This window comes from Choloepus didactylus, chromosome 5 (genome assembly GCF_015220235.1).
Source record: "Choloepus didactylus isolate mChoDid1 chromosome 5, mChoDid1.pri, whole genome shotgun sequence".
Taxonomy (NCBI): domain Eukaryota; kingdom Metazoa; phylum Chordata; class Mammalia; order Pilosa; family Megalonychidae; genus Choloepus; species Choloepus didactylus.
The window spans coordinates 1,298,242-1,323,344 of NC_051311.1; the positions used below are offsets into that span (position 1 = coordinate 1,298,242).

The 25,103-nt window shown below is 49.4% G+C and overlaps 1 protein-coding gene across 5 annotated transcripts in view; it reads right to left on the reverse strand.

Moving 5' to 3' along the window:
- Nucleotides 1-25,103, reverse strand: part of RSU1 (Ras suppressor protein 1) — a 146,952-nt gene that overhangs the window by 20,932 nt on the left and 100,917 nt on the right. For 4 of the 5 annotated variants that reach the window (XM_037837651.1, XM_037837648.1, XM_037837649.1 and 1 more), the window contains one exon: nucleotides 22,359-22,769. The exons of the other annotated variant lie outside the window; for it this stretch is intronic. In XM_037837651.1, the coding sequence (XP_037693579.1) occupies nucleotides 22,667-22,769 (103 nt within the window). In that variant the 3' untranslated portion in view covers nucleotides 22,359-22,666. Of the gene's footprint in view, nucleotides 1-22,358; nucleotides 22,770-25,103 lie in introns of those variants that run through there. 5 annotated transcript variants of the gene reach the window in all.

The following is a 25,103-nucleotide window of genomic DNA, read 5'->3' on the forward strand; positions in this document are numbered from 1 at the left end:
TGATCTGTATAAGCAGAAGAGTTCTAGGTCAAGTGAACAAAAGTCTAACTTGAATCACAAAAACAGAGTCACGCCCCCTTAATCAATTCCCACACTTGTGACAGTTTACACTCAGAGCCCCTTGAATGAAGGGAAGGCTAGGTACCCTTGGGGAAGGACCCTGTTACACTGCCAAAAATTTATACTGTTAATCTTCCTTCCAGCCTTCCCCAGGGGGACCTATGGCCTTTTACCAAGGTAACTGTGCACTGGGGAAAAGGAAATGATCAGATATTTTGGGGATTATTAGACACTAGTTCAGAAGTGACATTAATTCCCAGAGACCCAAAAAGTCGCTCTGGTCCACCAGAGTAGGGGCTTATGGAGGTCAGGTGATTGATGGAGTTTTAGCTCAGATCCATCTCACAGTGGGTCCAGTGGGTCTCCGGGCCCATTCTGTGGTTATTTCCCCAGTGCTGGAATGCATAATTGGAATAGATATACTCAGCAACTGGCAGAATCCTCACATCGGTTCCCTGACTCCTGGAGTGAGGGCTACTGTGGTGGGTAAGGCCAAGTGGCAGCCACTAGAACTGTCCCTGCCTAGCAAAATAGTAAGCTAGAAGCAAAACTAGATTCCTGGAGGGATTTCAGAGATTAATGCCACTCTTAAGGACTTGAAGGAGGCAGGGGTGGTGATTCCCATCACATCCCCATTCAACTCTCCTATTTGGCCTGTGCAGAAAACAGATGTGTCCTGGAGGATGACAGTAGATTATCATAAGCTTAACCAGGTGGTGACTCCAATTGCAGCTGCTGTTCCAGATGTGGTATCATTGCTCGAGCAAATCAACAAATCCCCTGGCACCTGGTATGCAGCTATTGATTGGGCAATTTTTTTTTTTCTCAATAGCTGTTAGTAAGGACCACCAGAAACAGTTTGCATTCAGCTGGCAAGGCCAGCAGTATACTTCCACTGTGCTACCTCAGGGTTATATCAACTCTCCAGCCCTATGTTGTAATATTGTCTGCAGGGATCTTGATCATTTCTCCCTCCCACAAGACATCACACTGGTCCATTATATTGATGACATCATGTTGATTGGACCTAGTGAGCAAGAAGTAACAACTATTCAAGACTTATGGTAAGGCATTTGCATGTCAGATGATGGGAGAGAAATCCAACAGAAATACAGGGGACTTCTACGTGAGTAAAATTTCTAGGTGTCCAGTGGTGTGGGGTCCTTCTAAGGTGAAGGATAAGCTGTTGCATCTGGCCCCTCCTACAACCAAAAAAGAGGCACAATGCCTAGTTTGACTCTTGGCATTTTGGAGACAACATATTCCTCTTTTAGGTGTGCTACTCCAGCCCATTTACTGAGTGACCAGAAAAGCTTCTAGTTTTGAGTGGGGACCGAAACAAGATGAGGCTCTGCGACAGGTCCAGGCTGCTGTGCAAGCTGCTCTGCCACTTGGACCATAAGATCTAGCTGACCCAATGGTGCTGGAAGTGCCAGTGGCAAATAGAGATGCTGTTTCGAGCCTTTGGCAGGCTCCTATAAGAGAATCACAACACAGGCCCTTAGGATTTTGGAGTAAACCCTTACCATCCTCTGCGGATAACTTATCTCCTTTTGAGAAACAGCTGTTGGCCTGCTACTGGGCCTTAGCAGAGACTGAATGCTTAACCATGGGCCACCAAGTTACCATGAGAGCTGAGTTACCTATCATGAGCTGGGTGTTGTCTTATCTGCCAATCTATAAAGTTGGGCGTGCACAGCAGCACTCCATTGTAAAATGGAATTGGTATATCTGAGATAGGGCTTGAACGGGTCCTGAAGTCACAAGTAAGTTATGTGAGAAAGTGGCCCAAATGACAATGGCCCCCAGTCCTGCCACATTATCTTCTCTTTCCCAGCCCACAGCTATGGCCTCTTGGGGAGGTACTTAAAATCAGTTGACTGAAAAAGAGAAAACTCGGGCCTGGTTTACAGACAGTTCTACACAATACACAGGTACACCCAAAATTGGACAGCTGCAGCACTACAGTCATTTCTGGGATGTCCCTGAAGGACAGTGGTCATGGAAAATCCTCCCAGTGGGCAGAACTTCAAGCAGTGCACTGGTTTGTTCATTTTGCTTGGAAGGAGAACTAGCCAGAGGTGCATTTTGAATAGTGATCCATGGGCTGTTGCTATTGGGTTGGCTGGATGGTCAGGGACTAGGAAGGAACATGATTGGAAAATTGGTGACAAAAAAATCTAGGGAACAGATATGTGCCTAGACCTTTCTGAATGGGGAAAAAAAAAACAACAACAACATTAAGAAAGGTGACATCAACATGGCAATGTAAACAGTTACTGAAAACTTCTCTCCAGAGATTCAAAGCAAAAAAAAAGACAATTGTGAATTGTTTGAAACTCTGGAGGAGGATATAGACTAGAGATGGACCCCGTAAATGCCAAATTGAATAAGGAGAAGAAATATCAGATAGGAATTTTCCATCCCGGACCAGCTGGTCCTCTCCTCTCCCCCTCACTCGGTCTCAGTACAGGAAAGGCAGAGAATCAGCAGATGGGACCCCTCCTACTGGGGACACAGAATAGAAAATCTCCCACAGCAGTGAGACAGACCCCCACTGTTTAAAAACCCAGGGGGCAGGGGCGGACATTTCAAGGCCCAGGTCAGTGAGGGACGAAGAGCCTGATAAAACGTGGACAGAGACTGTGTTTCCAGCCCTGGGTCCTGTGTCCATCCCCACCCTTGAGGGAAACAGCAGCAGGAGGCCTGATCCTTGCCTGGGGGGGGGTGGCTGCAGGCTGGGGCAGCTGGGGGTGTCCCCACCCCAAGTAAAGTGGGGGACACAGCCCCACATTGAGTCAGATCTTGACCAGAGAAGTGAGGCCACAGGAACCTGCTGTTTCAGCCCCACCTGGTCAGAGGCAGCCTGGGCTCCAGGAGGCAATTCAGCCCCACCCAGCCTGACACAGCCTGTGCTCATAGGCAAAGCAACCTCTGAGGATAATGATTAAGTTACCAAACAGTGCCATCTGCTGGGCAGTCCAGAAAGTGCAAGGGAATTGAAACACTTAAAAAGATGCTCCAGATGCTTTCTTAGGATCCACAGGTGCTGGTCTACACGCCCTATATGGAAACCCAGCCCTGCTTTGACTGAGAAATACAGAAGAACTAATTGTTAAAGCAGGGCTCTAAAAAACTGAGGTCTTGCTGGCCACTGGAAAATAGAGCACCACTAGAAGCCAGCAGATTTGTTCTATCACACACAGTGAACTTGCTGGGGTGCCCAGTGCCTGCCTCCCAACCCTGCAGCAGGCCATGGTGGGTGCCTGATTTGGGGGGAAGACTGGGGGCCAGAGCCAATCTGACAACTGGCCAGCAAGAGAAACAAAGAATAGAGGTCAAAGACAACAAACAAGAAAACCCTAGGCAAAAGAGAGAACAAGAACTCCAGAATAAACTAATCATGAAAATCAGATGCTTAGATAGCAAAAAAAATCATGAGTCACACCAGGAAACACAAAGATATGGCCCAATCAAAGGAACAAACTAATACTTCAACTGAAATACAGGAGTTGAAACAATTAATTAAAGATGTTCAAACAAATCTAAATCAATTCAACAAGTTGAAAGAAATTGTGGCAAAAGAAATGAAGGATATAAACAAGACAAAGGGTGTCCACACAGAAGAACTCAAAAGCTTGAAAAAACAAATGACAGAACTTATGGGAATGAAAGGCACAATAGAAGAGATGAAAAAACACAATGGAAACATACAGCAGCAGACTCGAAGTGGCAGAAGAAAAGATTACTGAGCTAGAGGACATGACATCTAAAATCCTACACATAAAAGAACAGATAGGGAAAAAATGGAAAAATTCGAGCAGGGTCTTCAGGAACTGAATGATAACATGAAGCACACAAATAAATGTGTTACAGGTGACCCAGGAGAAGAAGAAAAGGGAAAAGGGGCAGAAAGAATACAGAAGAAATAATCAATGAAAATTTCCCAACTCTTATAAAAGACATAAGATTACAGGTCCCAGAACCACAGCATACCCTAAACAAAAATGATTCGAATAGACCTAATTCAAGATACTAATCATATTGTTAAATGACAAAGACAAAGAGAGAATTCTTAAAGCAGCAAGAGAAAAGCAATCCATCACATATGGGGGAAGCTCGATAAGATTATGTGTGGATCTCTCAGCAGAAACCATGAAAGCAAGAAGGCAGTGGTATGATATATTTAAGATAAAGAGAAAAACTTCCAATCAATAATTCTATATCTAGCAAAACTGCCCTTCAAAAATGAGGGAGATACTGAGACACTGAGAGTTCGTGACCAGGAGACCTGCTCTTCAAGAAATACCAAAGGGAGAATTACAGAAAGATAGGAAAAGCAGGACAGAGAGATTTGGAGAAAAGTGTAGAAATGAAGATTATCAATATGGGTAACTAAAAGGGTAAAAAGAAAGAAAAAAATTAAGATATGACATGTAAAATCCATAGTTGAAGAAAATAATGCCTTTACAGTAATCACATTAAATGTTAATTGATCAAACTCTCCAATCAAAAGACAGAGATTGGTAGACTGGATAAAAAAACAGGACCCATCTATATGCTGTCTACAAGACACTCACTTAATACTGAAGGACAAAAACAGGTTGAAAGTGAAAGGTTGGAAAATGATATTTCATGCAAAAAACAACCAGAAAAGAGTGGGAATAACTATACTAATATCAAAGTTGACCTCAAATGTAAAACAATTAAAAGAGACAAAAGAGGACACCTGCGGTCGGGGTTACTGCTTCTAGGGGGAGTGGCGGCCGGTAGCCGAGCCCTCAGCTCTCGGGGCTGCTTAAAGGGTACCGGCGGCGGGGGCTCTTTCCTGGAGGCGAGGGCGAGGCAGAGGACGTGGCCGGGTCCTCGGCGAGAGGCGTGCAAGGTGTGGAGGGCGGCGATAAGGACAAAAACACTCTTCATCCAGTAGGAGTATGCGCCAAAGAGATTTATTCAGGGGTGATTACAGGTTATATAGGCTGGTAAGAAGGGCAGGGCTGGAAACGGGGTGAAGTAGCCTTAAATGGCAATATTGAAGGGATAGGGGCTAGGATTGGTTCTGAGAGGACGCAGGAGCCGTTGCAGCGGGCGGGGGTTGTTCTGGCCACGGTGCATGCGCGCTGGCGGTGGCAGGAGTGGCCTTGGCACCAGGGAGTGAGTGGGTAAGATAAGGAAGTGGGGAAAGGGCAGTTGGGAGAAAGGCGGTTTCCTCCGGCAAGCCTCCCCTGCCAGTGGCATTTTGGGTGAGGAAAAGGGAGCTGCCTTGACCTCGCTTCCCAGGCTCGGGGGGGCTGCAGAGGGCACTCACGCCCGTACCTACTACCCTCCCCAGGGGGTGATATCAAGTCCCCTGGCCCAGGCCTGGTAAGTCGAGGCACAAGCTCAGCTACCCGCAATTCCCCTTTCTTTTCTAATTAGAGGAAGAGGCTTTACCGGAGAGGCCCACTAAGGGTGAGGGAAGGGGGAGGTCAGGGAAGGGAAAAAGGGGTTGACGGTGGCTCAGCGAGGCTGGAGCTCAGTGTTGGTGTGGTGCTCGGGCGCTTGACAATGGCTTCGCTGCAGCGGGCTGGGCGAAGGTGAGGGGTTTAAACTTCAGGGGTTCAGAGAAGCTGGAACTCGAGGCGAGAGCGATGTTCAGGTGATTGGGAAGGGCCTCGCGGTTGGCGAGTTGACCGGTGGCGTTGAGGTCGCGGGGGGTTGGTTGTCATCTTGGAGTGGGGGGCGTCAGAGGTGGCGAGTCGCTGATACTGGATTTGCACGAACGAGGAAAAAATGGCATCCGTTTGTTTTCTTACAAGCTGGACAATTTTGCGGATGAGGCAGGGTCCTAAGATGAGAGCTAGAATAATTATTAATAGGGGGCCAAGAAAAGGAAGGATGTATGGGAGGATGGGAGTGAAAAAACTGGACCAATAATTGGTGGCTTCACGATCTCTTTTACGCTTTTCCAGTCCCTCTCGGACCCTTTTTAGGCTGTCCTCGACGAGACCTGTGGAATTGGCATAAACATAGCACTCTTCTCCTAGGGCGGCACAGAGGCCTCCTTCTTTGAGGAGGAGAAGGTCAAGACCTCGGCGGTTTTGGAGCACTACCTCAGAGAGGGAATTGACAGAATTTTTTAGATGGTAAATAGCGTTTTGTAAGTGACGAATGTCCTCGTCAACAGCCGCCCTGAGGTGAGTTAGGGCGGAGCCTTGACTGGCTAGTGCAGCGATTCCGGTGCCAGCGCCGGCAAGACCTAGGAGGGAGGCAATTGTGAGGACGGTGAGGGGCTCTCGCTTTTGCAGAAGGACAGGAGCTGCAGTTTTTTCCAGACGGAGGAAGAAGTCTTCTTCGCTGTGGTATAAAACCCTAGGGATAAGGACAATTAGGAGGCAAGTTTCTTTATGTTCACTGATGATATTCGTGCTGAGACAGGGGGTAAGTCCTGTAGAGGAGCAGAGCCATTGGGAGGAGTTATGAGGAATGAGAAATTTTGCCGAGCTGCTGGGAGATGAGTAGCTGGCACAGGCAGTGAGGTCGGGAGAGTTACTGGAGCGAGGGCGGACGCACTTTCCCGTATAGGAGACTGAATGAAAGGTCAGGGGGACGGCAGAGGTATTCCAATTGCACTCCAAGGGGCTGTCTTTTGTGCTTTCTGAAAAGGAGAGGTTGGAGGCAATGGGCTCGTATAGTGAGGAAGAGGTGGAGAGGCAGAGCCAGCAGGAGGAAGTAAAATTGGGGTTGGAGGAGTTCACTGAGGTAAAGGCGGCTTGGATGAGGCTGAGGAGGGGAGAGGAATAACGAGAAGGGGGCAGAGGAAGCTGGGGTGGTGGGGTTTGAGATGTAGTTGAAGTGCGTTTAGTTGGAACTAAGGTGCGGCTGGAGAGCTGTGGAAAAAGGGGGTTAATGACTTTATTGGGACCAATGTTAAAGGGCTTTTTTATAACAGTATTTTTCTTTGGTTGGTTTAAAGCCTCCTTTTTTATAATTATAAGGGTTCCCCGATCGAACCCCGATAGCCAAATTCGGAAGCCCCAAGTTTTACCTAGGAGCCAAGACGTATCGGCAGGGTTTTGTATGGTGAGCATTAATCTTTTAGGACAAAGGTACCTGTTGAAATAGTGATAGCCTGAATTTTGGCAAGTATACGGGATTACTGCGAGGTTTAGAAATTTGTCAGGGACAGAAGGTTTCCAGCCAGTGGCTAATGTTTCACACCCCCAGTATGCACAGTAGTACTCGTTGGGGGAATTACAGTACGATTTTCCAGGATTTGAGGATGGGCACATGTAATATTGGGCTTGGGGATTACTTACCTTTCAAGCGCAGGTTTCTTCGACTCTGGAGACAAAGGTGGCGAAAGGTTCGTTTGGCTCCTGGAGGAGCTTGGTGAATTTATTAGGCCGACAGGCAGAGCAGTTGGCAAACGCGCATAAGGCGATGCCTCTGAGGATAGTCCAGAAGGTGGCAGGGGCATTAATATAAGCAGACGCATTTAGAAATGCTCCAGTGCCCAAATAGGCTTCGGGGGGATGATAGACTCCAAGGGCTGCGTCTTGCTCACTTTGCTGAGCTGCTTCTGCCTGGAAGTGAGCACGCCAGTCAACAAACTGACCGGGGTTAAAAATTGAACGGGCAAGCGAGGCCCAGTCTTGGGGGAGGCAATAGTTCATGGCGAGATCCTGTAGTATTTGGGAAGCATATGGGCTACCTAACCCGTCCTCCTTGACGGCCTTGCGAAGCTGCTTGATAGTATCTAAGTCAATGGGATACCAGTCATGCGGCCTCTGTGGGGTAGGGGCAAGGTTAAGAGGAAAACAGCGAAAAGCACGAGAGAAAGGAGGACACGCTTGCAGAGGACTTGGCGCGGGAGTGGGGGTAGGGGCAGCGTTGCCCCAAGGATTGCCTTGAGGTGCAGAAGGCAGCCAGGGGTTGTTAGTCGGCAGGGTGGGAGGAGTGGCGGCAGCTGCCGGTAGCGGCTCCGAGGGGGAGCTTGTCGAAGGGGGAGGCAGAAGTGGGAGGCCCCAAGCGTCGCAAGATGGCGGCGCGGTGGGCGTGGCTAAGACACAAGATGGTGGATCAGCCCCGCCCTGTGAAAGGGTGGGGTCCAAGGCACAAGATGGCGGACTAGCTCCGCCCCGTGGAAGGGCGGGGTAAAGCGTATGTGGTTTCCGGCCCAGCTTAGGGCTGATGTCATCGCCAGAGCATTTCCTCCCCTCGATGGAAGAAGAAGGAGGAAGTTCGCCATCTTGGCGTGGCGCAGTGTTATTTTGCTTTTTGGGAGTCACCTCGAGCGCGTTGTTAATCTGCTCGACTAAGGACTCCGTGTCCGAGTCATGATTTGAATTAGCATCGCTATCTGAGTCTGTTGGCTGGGTTGATAGTGCCTCCTTGGACTTAACGGGGCCTCGATCAGGGGGGAGGGAGCCTTGAAGGCAGGAGCGGATGGTTATCAAGGTGGGGAGCAAGCCGGGAGGGAAACGCTTGCTCTCATGTTCCATGGCGTTGGTGACTCGATCAATAAGGCGATCATAAGTAACAGGGTCCCAAAGATGGCAAGTGGTGAGCCATGGGTTAAAGGGCAGCAGGAGGTCCCAGTACACCTGCAGCTGCCGGACAGACACTTTACAGCGATGCGTGTCTAGGAGACCCGCTAGAGCACGAACTTGAGGTGCCTGACATGTAGATATACGATTACCCATAGCTGAGGGGAGAGGAGGGGGGGTTGCTCCCAAGCCGGGCCGGCCCGGCTGGCGGGGAGGAGGAGGAGGAGTAGTTGTTTACCGAGCAGAGAGAATGAGATAAACTGTGGCCTTGAGGCCGAAGGAGACGGCGAGAGCAGAAAGCAGTGCCCTTTGGCAACGGGAGCAGTCAGGGGGGGCAGTTGCAAAGAGGCACACGGTGCCAAATGAGGAAACAAAGATACAAAGAACTACAGCAAAGTAATGGAGGGGAAGAGGGAGAGTGTTAGGAGGAACGGGGGTCATAGAAGTGCGCATACAAGAGGACGAAGAGAGCGTGGGGGAAGGGAGGAGTTCCTACTGGATGAAGAGAGCGTGGGGGAAGGGAGGAGCGGCTTCGGAGCAAGGAACCTCCCACGGCTCCGGAAGCGGCGAAGGAGAGGCGGCCCTTACTTTGCAGGCGAGGAAACGGGAAGCTGGAGAGGCGTCCGGGCGAGCGGGCGACCTGCCAAACTGTCGTGTGGAGACGTTCCTCACACGGGGCACCAGTTGCGGTCGGGGTTACTGCTTCTAGGGGGAGTGGCGGCCGGTAGCCGAGCCCTCAGCTCTCGGGGCTGCTTAAAGGGTACCGGCGGCGGGGGCTCTTTCCCGGAGGCGAGGGCGAGGCGGAGGACGTGGCCGGGTCCTCGGCGAGAGGCGTGCAAGGTGTGGAGGGCGGCGATAAGGACAAAAACACTCTTCATCCAGTAGGAGTATGCGCCAAAGAGATTTATTCAGGGGTGATTACAGGTTATATAGGCTGGTAAGAAGGGCAGGGCTGGAAACGGGGTGAAGTAGCCTTAAATGGCAATATTGAAGGGATAGGGGCTAGGATTGGTTCTGAGAGGACGCAGGAGCCGTTGCAGCGGGCGGGGGTTGTTCTGGCCACGGTGCATGCGCGCTGGCGGTGGCAGGAGTGGCCTTGGCACCAGGGAGTGAGTGGGTAAGATAAGGAAGTGGGGAAAGGGCAGTTGGGAGAAAGGCGGTTTCCTCCGGCAAGCCTCCCCTGCCAGTGGCATTTTGGGTGAGGAAAAGGGAGCTGCCTTGACCTCGCTCCCCAGGCTCGGGGGGGGCTGCAGAGGGCACTCACGCCCGTACCTACTACCCTCCCCAGGGGGTGATATCAAGTCCCCTGGCCCAGGCCTGGTAAGTCGAGGCACAAGCTCAGCTACCCGCAGACACCATGTATTAATAAAAGGGACAATCCAACAAGAAAACATAATCATAAATACCTTAGGCACCATGCCAGAGTGCCCCAAAATACATGAGACAAACACTGACAAAACTGAAGGGAGAAGTAGAAACTTGTACAATAGTAGCTGGAGACTTCAACACACCATTATCATCAATGGATAGAACATCTAGACAGAAGATCAATAAGGAACCAGATTTTGAATAAAATGATAAATGAGTTAGACTTAACAGACATTTACAAACCTTTGCACCCAATAATGGCAGGATATAAATTTTTCTCAAGTGCTCATGGATCATTCTCCAGGAAGGACCACATGTTGGGTCACAAAGCAAGTCTCAATAAATTTAAAAAGATTGAAATTATAGAAAACACTGTCTCAGATCATAATGGAATGAAGTTAGAAATCAGTAACAGGAGGAAGGCAGAAAAATTCACAAATACATGGAGGCTAAACAACATACTCTTAAACAACCAGTGGGTCAAGGAAGAAATTATAAGAGAAATCAATAAATATCTCAAGGTAAATGAAAATGAGAACACAATGTATCAAAACTTATGGGATGCAGCAAAAGCAGTGCTGAGAAGGAAATTTATCACTCTAAATGCCTATATTAAAAAATAAGAAAGAGCAAAAATCAAGGACTTAACTGCTTACCTGGAGGAACTTGAGAAAGAACAGCAAACTAACCACAAAGAAAATAGAAGGAAAAAAAATCACAAAAATTAGAGCAGAAATAAATGAAATTGAGAATATGAAAACAAGAGAGAATCAACAAAATCAGAAGTTGGTTCTTCGAGAAAAATAGAAAAATTGATGGACGCTTAGCTAGGCTGATAAAGGAAAAAAGAGAGAAGATGCAAATAAATAAAACAAAAAATGGGGGGGGGGGATATAACTACTGACTCCACAGAAATAAAGGAGATAATGAGAAGATACTATGAACAACTATATGCAAACAAACTTGATAACTTAGATGAAATGGACAACTTCCTAGAAAAGCATAAACAACCAACAATGAGCCAAGAAGAAATAGACAACCTTAACAAACCAATCACAAGTAAAGAGACAGAATCAGTCACCAAAAAGCTCTCCCAAAAGAAAAGTCCAGGACCAGATGGCTTCACAAGTGAATTCTACCAAGCATTCAAGAAAGAATTCATACCAATCCTGCTCAAACTCTTCAAAAAAATTGAAGAGGATGGAAAGCTACCTAATACATTCCATGAAGCCAACATTACCCTAATACCAAGGGTAGGCAAAGATACTACAAGAAAAGAAAATTACAGACCAATTTCTTTAATGAATATAGATGAAAAAAAAAAAAAAACAACTCAACAAAATACTTGCAAATCAAATCTAGCAGCACATTAAAAGAATAAAACACCATGACCAAGTGAGTTTTATTCCAGGTATACAAGGGTGGTTCAATACAAGAAAATCAATTAACATAAGAAACCACATCAATAAATTAAAGAGGAAAAACCACACGATCATCACAATTGATGCAGAAAAGGCATTTGACAAAATTCAGCACCCTTTCTTGATGAAAACACTTCAAAGGCTAGGAATAGAAGGAAACTTCCTCAACATGATAAAGGGCACATACGAAAAACCCACAGCTAACATACTCAATGGGGAAAGACTGATAGCTTTCCCTTTAAGATCAGGAATAAGACAAGGATGCCCACTGTCACCATTGTTATTCAACCTTGTGTTTGAAGTTCTAGCTAGAGTAATTAGGCAAGAAAAAGAAATAAAAGGTATCCAAATTGGAAAGGAAGAAGTAAAACTTTCACTGTTTGCAGATGACATGATCCTATATGTAGCAAATCCCAAAAAATCTACAGTAAAGAATACCTAAATGCAATGACATACCATGTACATGGATTGGAAGACTAAATATAGTTAAGATGACAATTCTCCCAAACTGATTTATAGATTCAATGTGATCCCAATTAAAATCCCAACAACTTACTTTGAAGAAATAGAAAAACCAATAATCAAATTTATTTGGAAGGGGGGTGCCTTGAATAGCTAAAAATATCTTGAGAAAGAAAAATGAAGTTAGAAGTCTCACACTTCCTGACTTCAAAGCATATTACAAAGCTACAGTGGTCAAAACAGGATGGTACTGGCATAAAGACAGATACAATGACCAATGGAATTGAGTTGAGTGTTCAGAAATAGATCCTCTCATCTATAGACAATTTATCTTCAATAATGTGGTCAAGTCACCTCAACTGGGACACAGCATCCCCTTCAACAAATGGTGCTTCGAGAACTGGATATCCACATCCAGCAGAATGAAGAGGACCCCTATCTAACACCTTTTACAAAAATTAACCCAAACTGGACCAAAGACCTAAATATTAGAGCTAAGACCATAAAACTTTTAGAAGAAAATGTGGGGAAATATCGTAAAGATCTTGTGATAGGAGGTGGATTCGTAGACCTTACACCCAAAGCATGAGCAATGAAAGAAGAGATAAATGGGACCACTTCAAAATTAAAAACTTTTGTGCATCAAAGGACTTTGACAGGAAAGTAAAAAGGCATCCTATGCAATGGGAGATAATATTTGGAAACCACACATCAGATAAGGGTTTAATATCCAGAATATATAAAGAGCTCCTACAACACAACAACAAAAAGATAATCAACCCAACTAAAAATTGGGCAAAAGACATGGACAGACAATTTTCCAAAGAGGAAATACAGATGTCTCAAAAACATATGAAAAGAAGCTTAACTTCACTAGTTATAGGGAAATGCAAATCAAAACCACAATGAGATATCATCTTACACCTACTAGCATGGCCATTATTAAAAAAAAATTAACAGAAAACTACAAGTGCTGGAGAGGATGTGGAGAAAGAGACACACTTATTCACTATTGGTGGTAATAGAATGGTGCAACCACTCTGGAAGACAGTGTGGTGGTTCCTCAGGAAGCTAAGTACAGGACTGCCATATGATCCAGCAATTCACATTACTAGCTATATACTCAGAGGAAGTGAAAGCTATGACAGGAACAGACATTGGTAAACTGATGTTTATAGCGGTAATTATTCATGATCGCCAAGAGATGGAAAGAGTCCAAATGTCCGTCAACAGATGAGTGGATAAACAAACTGTGGTATATACATACGATGGAATATTATGCAGCTGGAAGACAAAATAAAGTCATGACACATATAATAATGTGGATGAACCTTGAGAAAATTATGTTGAAAGAAATTAGCCAGAAACCAAAGGACAAATACTCTGTGGTCCCACTAATATGAACTAACTATAATGAGCAAACTCTGAAAGTCCAAGTTAATAACACAGGTTATCAGGAGGTAGAAAGAAGGTAGAGATTGGGTATTTGATGCTGAAGGAGTACAGAATGATCAACAGGGTTTATTATAAAGATCCAGAAACGGATAGCACAGTAGTGTATGAGAGTAACACAATACTGTAAATACAATGAACAAAGCTGAGTGTGAGTGTGGTTGAAAGAGGAAGGCTAGGGACACGTATGATACCAGAAGGGAAAATAGGGGCTAAAACTGGGACTGTGTAACAGCAATGACGGTGATTAAATGTAGAAATATAAGAAGGTTTTTACATGAGGGAGAACAAGTGAATGTTAACATTGCAGGGTGGTGAAAATGGATGGTATATGGGAAAAAATACTGTCAATGAAAACTGCAGTCTATAGTTAACAACAGCATTGTGATATTCTTCCACTAATTTTAACAAAGTCAATAAACCAAAGCTAATGTCAACAGACAGGGATATAAGGGAGGGGAATGGGATTGTTGTTGTTGTTTTTCCTTTTTTATCATATTTTATTTTTATTTTTTATTCTATCTTTTTTCTTTTTTTCTTCCCCCTTTTTCTCTGGAAGAAATGGAAATGTTCTCATATAGATTGTGGTAGTGAAAGCATAATTATATAATTATACCAGGAGCTACTGATTGGTCACTCAGGGTGGCTTGCCTGGTGTGCCAATAAATCTGTTTAAAAAATAAACAGAAAGATGCAAGTGCTGGAGAAGATGTGGAGAGAGAAATGCTCCTGTTCACTGCTGGTCGGGAAGTAGAATGGTCCAGGTATGTGCTTGGGAGAGTTGAAAACGGACACGAATAGACATTTACACACTGGGCTTATGGCAGCAGTGTTCACGATTTGCAATGAATGGAGGCAGCTTAAGGGAACATCAGCGGGTGAATGGAAGGGCAAACTGTATACGTAAACAGAATAATGAGCGGCTGCAAGAAGGAATGAAGTCGTGAGGTATGCAAATAGGTGAATGAACTTTGAGGACACTGAGTAAAATAAGCCAGAAACAGAAGAACAAATATTGTAAGGCCTCGCCAATATAAACTTAGTATAATCAACAAATGCTGAGAATTGAGTTTGAGAACACAGGTTACCCAGGGAGAGAATGTGGCAGAGATCGGGCGTCGAGGATGCAGGAGTGCGGAGTGTGCCAGGAGGCTTGCTATACAAGTTTGTTCAGTGTAAGGCCTTACAGCAGTCACATCTCCTGACTTTTGTCTCTTATTTAACAGATGTTTAGTTGGTACAAACTTATATTCTCTGTAGCATGCTAATATAACCTGTATGGTCAGTTTATTTAAACAACATGTTTGCATGGATCCAGAATGGGGAATGAGATCTTGTTAATTCTGTAGGTTAATATGATACCCTGATGCAGCCCAGAGTACTTTGGGTGGGAAATAAAAAAGTATTTGCAAAGTCCCCTTGAGGGACTGGGGATAAATGTGGAATATTAAATTTCCTCACCTGGGTAAATACTGATACTCCCATAAGCATTAGGGAATCCCAACCTAATAAGTCAAGCTCTTGACCTTGGAGCTTGCCCTTATGAAACTTATTCCTGCAAAGGAGAAGCTAAGTGTTCTGGTTTGCTAATGCTGCCATTATGCAAATTACAAGAAATGGATTGGCTTCTATAATGGGGATTTATTAGGTTACAAATTTAGTTCTACAGTCATAAAAGTGTCCAAACTAAGGCTTCAAGAGGATGCCTTCACTGAAGAAAGGCTGATGGTGTCCAGAACACCTCTGTCAGCAGGGAAGGCACGTGGCTGTCGTCTGCTGGTCCTTTGCTCCAGGTTGTGTTTCAAAATGGCCTTCTCCAAGATGTCTCCGGATTCTGTCTTAGCTTCTCTCTCTCACCTCCTGTGCACCTTGCTCGTTCTCAGGGTGTTTCTCTCTAAGCATCTGGGGGTCCTCTCTTAGCTTCTCTGGGGCAAACTCTGGGCTTCGTCTTTCAGCTTAGCATCTCCAAACATCTTCCTGTCTGCATCTCCCAGTGTCTGTGTTGATTCTTAGCTTCTCTCCAAAATATCTCTCTCAGCCTCTCTGAGGTCCTTGTTTCTGTGATCTCTTTTTGAGGACTCCAGTGATCTAATTAAGCCCACCCAGAATGGGCAGGGTCACATCTCTGTGAAAATGAGCCAATCAAAAGTTCTCACCTACAGTTGGGGGTGTCACATCTCCATGGAAACATTCAATCAAAATGTTCCACCCTAATCAAAAGACTAATGTCTACCCCCACAAGACTGCATAAAAGAACATGGCTTTTGTGGGGGACATAATAGATGCAAGCCAGCACACTAAGCCTACTAATAATTATGCCTAAGAGTCACCCCCAGAGAACCTCTTTGTTGCTCAGATGTGGTCTCCCTCTCTCAGCCAACTCTGCAGGTGAACTCACTGCCCTCCCCCCTATGTGGGACATGACTCTCAGGGGTGTGAATCTCCCTGGCAATGAGGGACATGACTCCCAGGGCTGAGCCTGGCCCTCACATTGTGGGATTGAGAATTCAATCTTGACTGAAAGGGAGAAAGGAAATGGAACAAAGTTTCAGTGGCTGATATATCTCAAATAGAGTTGAGAGGTCAATCTAGAGGTTATTCTTTGGCATTATATAGATATTCCTTTTTAGTTTTCAGTGTATTCAAATAGCTAGAAGGAAATACCTGAATCTGTTGAATACTAATCCAGTAGCCCTGATTCCTGATATTTGTATAACTACAGCTTTTATCGTGTGACCGTGTGATTTGTGAAAATCTGGTGACTGACACTCCCTTTAACCAGCGTATGGGCAGGTGAGCAATAAAATAATGATAAAAATATAAAAATAACAGGGGGGATAAGGGGTATGGGATGGTTTGGGTGTTCTTTTTTATTTCTATTTTTATTTTTTATATTTTTATCTTTATTTTGGAATAATGGAAATGTTCAAATTTGTGGTGATGAATACACAACTATATGATATGGATTATGTGCTGTGTGAGCATATCCCAATAAAATTGCATTTAAGAAAAAAATATGAAGATATTTGTGTCCCATGTGAATGCTCACCAGAGGGTGACTTCAGCAGAAGAAGATTTTAATAACCAAGTGGATAAAATGACCCATTCGGTGGAGACCAATCAGCCTCTTTCCCCAGCAACTCCTGTCATTGCCCAGTGGGCTCATGAACAAAGTGGTCATGGTGGTAGGGATGGAGGTTATGCATGGGCTCAGCAACATGGACTTCCACTCACCAAGGCTGACCTGGCCACAGCCACTGCTGAGTGTCCAATCTGCCAGCAGCAGAGACCCACACTCAGTCCCCAATATGGCACCATTCCCCGAGGTGATCAGCCTGCTACCTTGTGGCAGGTTGATTACATTGGACCACTTCCATCATGGAAGGGGCAGCGATTTGTTCTTACTGGAATAGACACATACTCTGGATATGGGTTTGCCTTCCCTGCACGACATGCTTCTGCCAAAACTACAATACGTGGACTTACAGAATGCCTCATCCACCGTCATGGTATTCCACACAGCATTGCTTCGGACCAAGGAACCCACTTCACAGCAAATGAAGTGAGGGGATGGGCACATGCTCATGGGATTCTGTGGTCTTACCATGTTCCCCATCATCCAGGGGCAGCTGGGTTGATAGAACGGTGGAATGGCCTGTTGAAGACTCAATTACGGTGCCAACTAGGTGGCAATACCCTGCAGGGCTGGGGCAGTGTTCTCCAGGAGGCTGTGTATGCTCTGAATCAGCGTCCACTCTATGGTGCTGTTTCTCCCATAGCCAGGATTCATGGGTCCAGGAATCAAGGGGTGGAAACAGGAGTGGCACCACTCACTATCACTCCTAGTGATCCACTAGGGAAATTTTTGCTTCCTGTCCCTGCAAGCTTAAGTTCTGCTGGTCTACAGGTCTTGGTTCCAAAAGGAGGAGTGCTTCCACCAGGAAACACAACAGTAATCCCATTGAACTGGAAGTTAAGGCTGCCACCTGGCCACTTTGGGCTTCTTATGCCTCTGAATCAACAGGCAAGGAAGGGGACTACTGTACTGGCTGGGGTGGTTGATCCTGACTATCAAGGGGAAATAGCACTGCAACTACACAATGGAGGTAAAGAAGAGTTTTCCTGGAATACAGGAGACCCCCTAGGGCATCTCTTAGTACTGCCATGCCCCGTGATTAAAGTCAATGGAAAACTGCAACAACCCAATCCAGGCAGGACTACCAATGGCCAAGAAACTTCAGGAATGAAGGTTTGGGTCACCCCACCAGGCAAAGAACCACGGCCAGCTGAAGTGCTTGCTGAGGGTAAAGGGAACATGGGATGGGTAGTGGAAGAAGGTCGTGATAAATATGAACTACGGCCACATGACCAGTTACAGAAATGGGGACTGTAATGGTATGAATATTTTTTCCTTGTTTTGCAATGAGTATGTTTGTATGTGTGTGTGTATATATATATATACATATATATATAATAAACGCAAATATCTTTGTTTCCTCCCTATCTTATCCCTTAAAATATGACATAAGTTGTATTAACTTTGTATCCTAGTATTTAAGTTACAGGAAATCAAGTTTAAGAGTGAATATTAAGGAATTGCACCCTCTTCTGGGGAAAGAGTTATTGCATTTCTAGTTGTATGCACAACAGTTGAATTATGTTAGGCAAAAATATTGTTATTGTTTTTTATTTGGAGATTAATTATGGTTTAAGGAGATGCATATGGCTGCCATATGGACCATGGACCATGATGGTTAAATTCATGTATCAACTTGGCCAGGTTAAGGTTATGTTGTTCAGCTGTTTGGCCAAACAAGTGCTAGGATGATTGCTACTGTGAGGATATTTTGTGGATTTAAATCATGAGTAGACCGATTGCATCTATGGCTGACTGCATCTACAGTCAACTGAGATTACCTGAAAAAATGAGAGAGGCCCTGTCCAGTCGGTGGAAGGCCTTAAAGGGGGAACTGATGATTTCGGCAGTTAGAGGGGAGAATTCCCATCTCTACTTCAGCCAGGCAGCTTCTCCTGGGGAATTCATGGAAGCCTTCATCAGAGTTCCCAGCTTGTGTCTGCCCCATGGAATTTGGACTTGCCAGTCCCCATGGTCAAGTGAGTTAATTCCTATAATAAATCCCATAATATTTACATTATCCTGTCAGTTCTGTTTCCCTGGAGAACCCTGACTAATACGGATAGATAAGTAGATAGATAATAGGAAGAAAGGAAAGGAGGGAGGGAGGGAAGGAGAGAGAGGGAGAGAAAGAGAGAGGGAGAGAGGGAGGGAGGGAGAGAGATGACAAATGTGGCGAAATGTTAAAGTGTGGCGGACCTGGGAACCTGTTCGGGGTATGCTGGGGTTCTCTGTATGGGGTCTGCATTATTTTTGCAACTGTCCTGTAAGTTTGAAAGTGTTTCAGAATAAAAAGTTAAAAGATAAACAGTGATCAGTATAAACGACCGGATTACACACCACCTTCTCAGTTCTCGGCTTTGCTCAGAGCCTTGTTCAGTCCAAGCCCACTGCGGGAACGAGGCGGCTGCCCTTTTGCTGTCTTTGCCTCCACAGCCCGAGGGACTGGCCACGTCCGTCTCCCAGGCCGGCGTCCCTCCCCACTGCCCACGGGAGCAGACAGGAGACCCCAAGTCCCGAGGCGGGGGAGTGAGTGCCCGGGCCCTGAGTCGGGAAGCGCTCGGGCTCCAGCGCCAGCACCCCGTCCTCTCCCCTGGCCGACCCAGACCCTCGTCCAGTGGGCAGAGGGGCGTCAGGCCACGCCGGCCCCCCGTGCTCCCTCTCGTTGTCTCTCACAGAACCAAGTGCTGCCCTTTCAGGGGACCACCAAGTTCACAATCATGTAATCATTTGCGTGAATATTAGGTCAGTCATCAGACTACACTTTAAGGTCCACAAGGGCAGGGGCCGTGTCTGTTGTTTAAAACCATCTACGCCATAATTAGTATAATGTCTATGGGCAACAAGCAGATAATTTACACATCAATAAAGATTTATTTAAAAATTATTTTAGGAAAACCATTGACATGTTAAAAATTAAAATTGTATTTACTTATTTTAACTACTTAATACATACAGACCAAAAAAAAAAAAAGGTACACAATGAACAGTCAAGTTTCTATCCCCAGAGGCAACCTGTGTGACTTTTCTTACGTGCCCTTCCAAGGACAATCTGTGTACATAAGGCTCACATATCACACATATTCTTTTGATAAATCAATGAATCTCTTCTATTGTGACAAACCCACGTGAAAGCTGTAAAAGGACAACTGGGTGGCCGGCCCTTGTTCTGTGCCTAAAACTACCCGGGCAACAAGGGAAAATGACGCAGTGTGGCTACCTCAGGAAAACCTTTTCCTATTGATTCTTTCTTCCTTTGTTTATTTCTCTGCATCAGAAAGTAAACATGAATCCAGAATGTCACCCACCGCCTTGAATGAGGTTACCACAAAGTTTCTCTCTCCCCAAAAGAGGTGATTCCAGGTACAGCCTTTTCTGCAGCAACAGCAGCTACCTGGTGAAATGGCAGCGTTTGGGGTTGTTAGTTGGGGGACCAGCCACACAGTCAGGAAGGGGGTACGGTGCACCCTCGGGCCTTCTCGCAACCACGGCCAGGCCCACGCAGCCCTCACAGCCCGGGCGCAGTCACGGAGGCAGGTGGCTGCGGCGGCACCTCCCACCCGCGGGGACCATAACCTGCGCCTGCACCCGCCCTCCACACACCTGTGCCCTCCACACACCTGCACCCGCCACACACCTGCACTCTCCATTCCCGTGCCCACCTGCCACACACCTGCGCCCTCCCCTGCACCTGCCCTCCACACACCTGCACTCTCCACACACCTGCGCCCTCCACTCCCCTGCGCCCTCCACCCCCGTCCATCACACACCTGCGCTCGCCACACATCTGCGCCCTCCACTCCCCTGCGCTTGCCCTCCACACACCTGCACCCTCCACACACCTGCACTCGCCACACACCTGTGCTCTCCACTCCCCTGCGCCTGCCCTCCACACACCTGCGCCCACCACTCCCGTGCCCGCCCTCCACACACCTGCACCCTCCACACACCTGTGCCCTCCACAAACCTGCACCCGCCACACACCTGCGCTCTCCACTCCCCTGCGCCCGCCCTCCACACACCTGCACCCTCCACGCACCTGCACCCTCCACACACCTGGACCTGCCACACACCTGCGCTCTCCACTCCCCTGTGCCTACCTGCCACACACCTGCGCCCGCCCTCCACACACCTGCACCCTCCACACACCTGTGCCCTCCACGCACCTGCACCCTCCACTCCCATGCCCACCTGCCACACACCTGCGCCCGCCACTCCCCTGCGCCCGCCCTCCACACACCTGCACCCTCCACACACCTGCACCCTCCACACACCTGTGCCCGCCCGCCACACACCTGCACCTGTTCTTCACACACACCTACATGCAGTGAGGCTCCACACACCGATACTTGCCTGCTCTCCACACAGCTGCCACTCAACGAGCCACTCTCGCCTGCTTGTGTTTTAGCGGATCAGGTGTGATCTTCTTGCTTCTCACACAGGTCCTCTCCATGGCTGATTCTAACCACACTGCGGCTCCAGAGTGGGCGACAGCACCCTCCAGGTCTCCTCTCGTGGACGCGGGTCTCCTGCTGCTTGACTTGTGGCACCTGAACTACCGGCTCTTTGTTAATATTCAGGACAGTGGCAAGTGCGGGGGCTCCAGAGAGCTGGCTCCCCACCCCGTGAGGCCGGAAGATGCGGGACGGGGGGATCCTGGGTGGGGAAGATTCCACGTGATGAGAGATCCTCAAGGTGGGACAGTCGGGTGGAGGGAGATCCTGGTGAGGGAAACACTGAGCGGTAGGAGATCCTGGGTGGGGGGAGATCTGGGTGGGGAAGACCCTGGGGGTGGTTGGAGATCGTGAGTGGTGGGAGAGCCTGGTGGTGGGCGTGCCGGGTGGTGGGTATCTCGGTGTGGGAGATTCTGGGTGGTGGGTGATCCCAGGTGTTGGGGGACCCTGGTGGTGAGAGTCTAGGTGGGGGAGACGGAGGGAGAAGGGCCTAGTGCTCTCCGTGCTTCCAGGCGGCCGTCAGGGGACTCCTTTATCCTGATGTGGAAGGGGAGCCCTGTCCAGGCAGAGCCGAGCTGGTGGATGAAGACGGTGTCTCCGAGAGGGGTGTCCTCACACGTCACTAACGCCTCGTAGCTGTTTAATCTTTCGTCTTCAGCACGGTAGGGTGTTGTTCCACCTCCTGCAATCTAATATTCTGAAAGAAGTGGATCTAAAACGCCAAGCTTTCCCTGGCTGCAGCAGACATGCCCGAGAACAGTCACCGGGACCCCCAGAAGCAGCGACAGCAGCTGGGGGCCACCTTCCCACAGGAACGCCGTCCCGTCGGGACATTCGGGAACAAGCTCAGACCCTGCTTGGCGCCCCGCGGTGCGGGTGTGAAAGGCCCTCCTTCCGGCCGGAGGCCCCTGGGCCGGGGGTGTCCCACGCAGGCTTCCTGTGGGGTTTGTGGCCCTGGCAGGTGGGCAGCCCTGCGAGCACAGGCCCTCGGGGGGACGGCTTCCGCTCACACCTCCGCCACTGTCCTGGGACACCCGGGACCCCACAGCCGCGGTGGGGGTGCGGCAGGCAAACACCCTCGTCGGCAGAATCCAGGCTGCTTGGAAGAAGCTGTTGGCACGAGCAGATTTTCTGCCGTGACAGAAACAACCTCAGGCCTTCCCTCCCCGTCTCCCAGCCTCGGGCAGAAGCTCCCACTTCCTGGGCCGGGGGGCGGCTTCCCGAGGCCCTTTGGCTGAATCTCCTCAACGTTTGTTTTTCGGCTCCTTCCCAATTTAGAAACAGGCTTCAAAGAAAAAAAATCCTGACAAACTGATGTGAGAAGAAATGAAATGACTTAAGTTTGCATTCTTTCATGGGTAGTTTCAGAGTTTAATCTCTAGAACCAATAAAATTGAACAAGATAATTTGGGGGAAAAAAAATTGTGTATTTCCCAAGATCAGATAGTCTTTTCTCTATTAAAGAAACAACACGAGAAACAAATTCAAGGTTTTAATAAAATCATTTGCAAGTTGAATTAATTTCTCAGTGGCGAAGGGGAAAGTTTAAGTTGCAGAGAACGAGATACGTGCGTGAACAGCGTGAAAAGCGGTGGCCGAGGCGTGAGGGTGCGTGCGTGTCTTTTCGTCCTTCGCGGCCACGGGGGCCTCTCCGCAGACTGAAGCCCGCTGGGATCTGCAGCTGGACCACAGCTCTGCTCCCCACCTTGGGTAACCCTCAGGAGACGAGGGGAAGCGGTGCTGAGAATTCAAAAGCCACCAGCTCCCGGGCACTGAGGCAGCCGCTCATCTGTTCTTGGCCGCCAGCGGCTTCCGGCTGATCTTCTTGGACTTGTCGTTGTTCTTCTTGGGCGGCTCGGGCTTCGCCTGCATGTGCCTCCCATAGAGGCTGAAAGAGAGGGAGATGGGGCGTGAGAGCCGGCCCCGGGGAGGCTCCCGCACAGGGCCAGGATCTGCGCCCAAGAACCTAATTCTCGCACACACGACGCGCCACCGAGGCCATTCGGGGAGACTCTCCTGGAGTCTTACGCTCACCGGACGGGGGTGCAAAGAGCCAAGGGAACCCCCGACGGCGGGGGCAGGGGCCCTGGGGCCTGCCGGCGGCCGAGGCAGTGGTGGCAGCGAGGGACAGATGGAGCCGCGGAGCCTCCGGTGTCCCCCATTGGAGCCATCGGTATTTTACGCGCTCTCCTGGCTGCACTAACTCTAGGCCACTGCGGCTCGGCCCCCGGCCCCGGGCTGGCCTCGCTGGGGCGCATCACACACCCCGGGAACCGGCCCCGGCTGCAGGCGCCCCCGGGCCCCCCACGGAGCCGCACCTGCCCCGCCCTGGCCCCCGGCCCGGAACTGGGGAGTGGGTCTGCCGAGGGCGTGGTCAGCTCCGCAGGGGCCGCCCAGAGGCCCCCGAGCCCGGGAGGAGCAGCTGCTGCCAGGATGCAGCCTGGGAGGAAACTGCGCACGAGCCCGCAGCCCCCTCCACCCCCACCGGGCCTGTCGCCCCAAACGGCTGGGTCCTGTCATCACCGTCAGAATCTCTGTGCCACCATGTTCAATAAGCAGGGAGAGGTGAAGTACGTGCTTTATTAAACGCAGGGCTGTTTACTGTTTTAAAACCTCAGCATTAGCCCTCTCGGTGTGGCTGGCCCCTCCCGCCCCGCCCCTCCTCGGGGTCCCCCCTGGGCAGAGCGCACCCCGGGCTCAGCCCCTCCCCGGCACCTCCCCAGCGGGGCCTCTGCTTTCCTCTCTGCCCCTGCCCCAGAGGAAGAGGGTCCACCTCGCGGCCTCCGAGACCCCCATGGGCAGCACGGTCCCCTCACCCCCACGTGTGCCCCTTGCTCAGTCCCACCTCACTGTGCTCGGCCAGCATTGCGGGGTCGACTGGCGAGTCCCAGGCCCTGGAAGCTCTGGCCACTACACCTCTTCCCGAGCACTGGCCGGATGGGGACGGGGCCTGGGGACAGGGCACGTGGGCAGCCTCTACGTGTCCCGTCTCTTCCCCCTGGAGCTGCCTGGCTCTGCCTCCACCTCCGAGTCCTGGAGGATGTCTGTGTGTCCAGGCTGGCGTCCCCATGCCCAGCAGGCCACAGGGGTGCTGTGAAGCCCCCGCAGCCAGGCTCCCAGCACAGACTGAGCACCCCTGCCGTGTCTGAGGCTTCTCAGCTGTTTTCTTGGGGAGCCTGCGCTCCCGCGAGGGTGGGCTCTGCTGTGTGCTCCAGGCCCTGGGGGAAGCATGTTCTGGGGTGCAGGGAAATGGAGGCCCAAGTCCTTTGCTCCTGACAGCCGTTTCGGGTGTTTTCATGGCAAGTCCTTCCACGGACCCGGAAGAGAACCAATTTCAACGTAACAGTAATGGAGAGAAAGTGCCGTGGTCTACAACCGTGACCTCAGGGCAGGGGCAGGACTCAGACCCTCGCCGTGACTCTGTGGGCAGTGCGGGGCCATCACCGCAAGCCTCAGCCACAAGCGGGGGCAGCCCCTCAACCTCGGGCTTCGGGAGGCCACACCACCTCTCAGGGGCTCGTGCCTGCAGGTTCCCAGCTTGTCACCCCCACACCCCCACGGTGGAACAAGGGCCTCTGTGCACACGGTGTGTCCATCTCCACAGCCAAAAGGGGTCTGCAGCTTGGGACACCAAACAAAAATACAGTTAAACCGCCCCACACCCCAAGGCGCCTGCTGCCCAATGGGGGGACTCAAAGTTCTGGCAAAACCCACACACCCGCCCAAATGGGGCTCATCAAGCTCCACCTCCTGTCGCTCCAGTGACCCCTCTGCCACCAGCAGTCCCTGAGGGCCGGGGCTCATGTCCACCCAGCGGTCAGTGGCTCGGCCGGCGGGGGCTCCCCGGGAGGTGGAGGGGAAAGTCAACACCGCAGCCCAGCGTGGAAGGTAACAGGCAATCTTTTAAACTAACCTAGTGGTGCTAAATGCGGCACCTTCCAGAATAAGCCAACAGGCTAAGGACGAGCCGAGGCCCGGGGCACTTGCAGCCGCGGCACCGACGGCTGGACCTGGGGGGTCGTTTCCCTCAAGCTGGGGCTGGCATCCGGGGCGGACCGCATGTGGCCACGCCGAGCGCACAGCCCGGCACCGGAAAGGATGTGGGCGGTTTCCACCCATTCACCACCCCCCCTGCACGGCACAGGCCCCCGGCCCCTCGGCCTGCTCGGTGTCCTGCCCCCGCCCCCAGGCCAAGCCCTCCCACCGCCGGCCCCACAGTGCT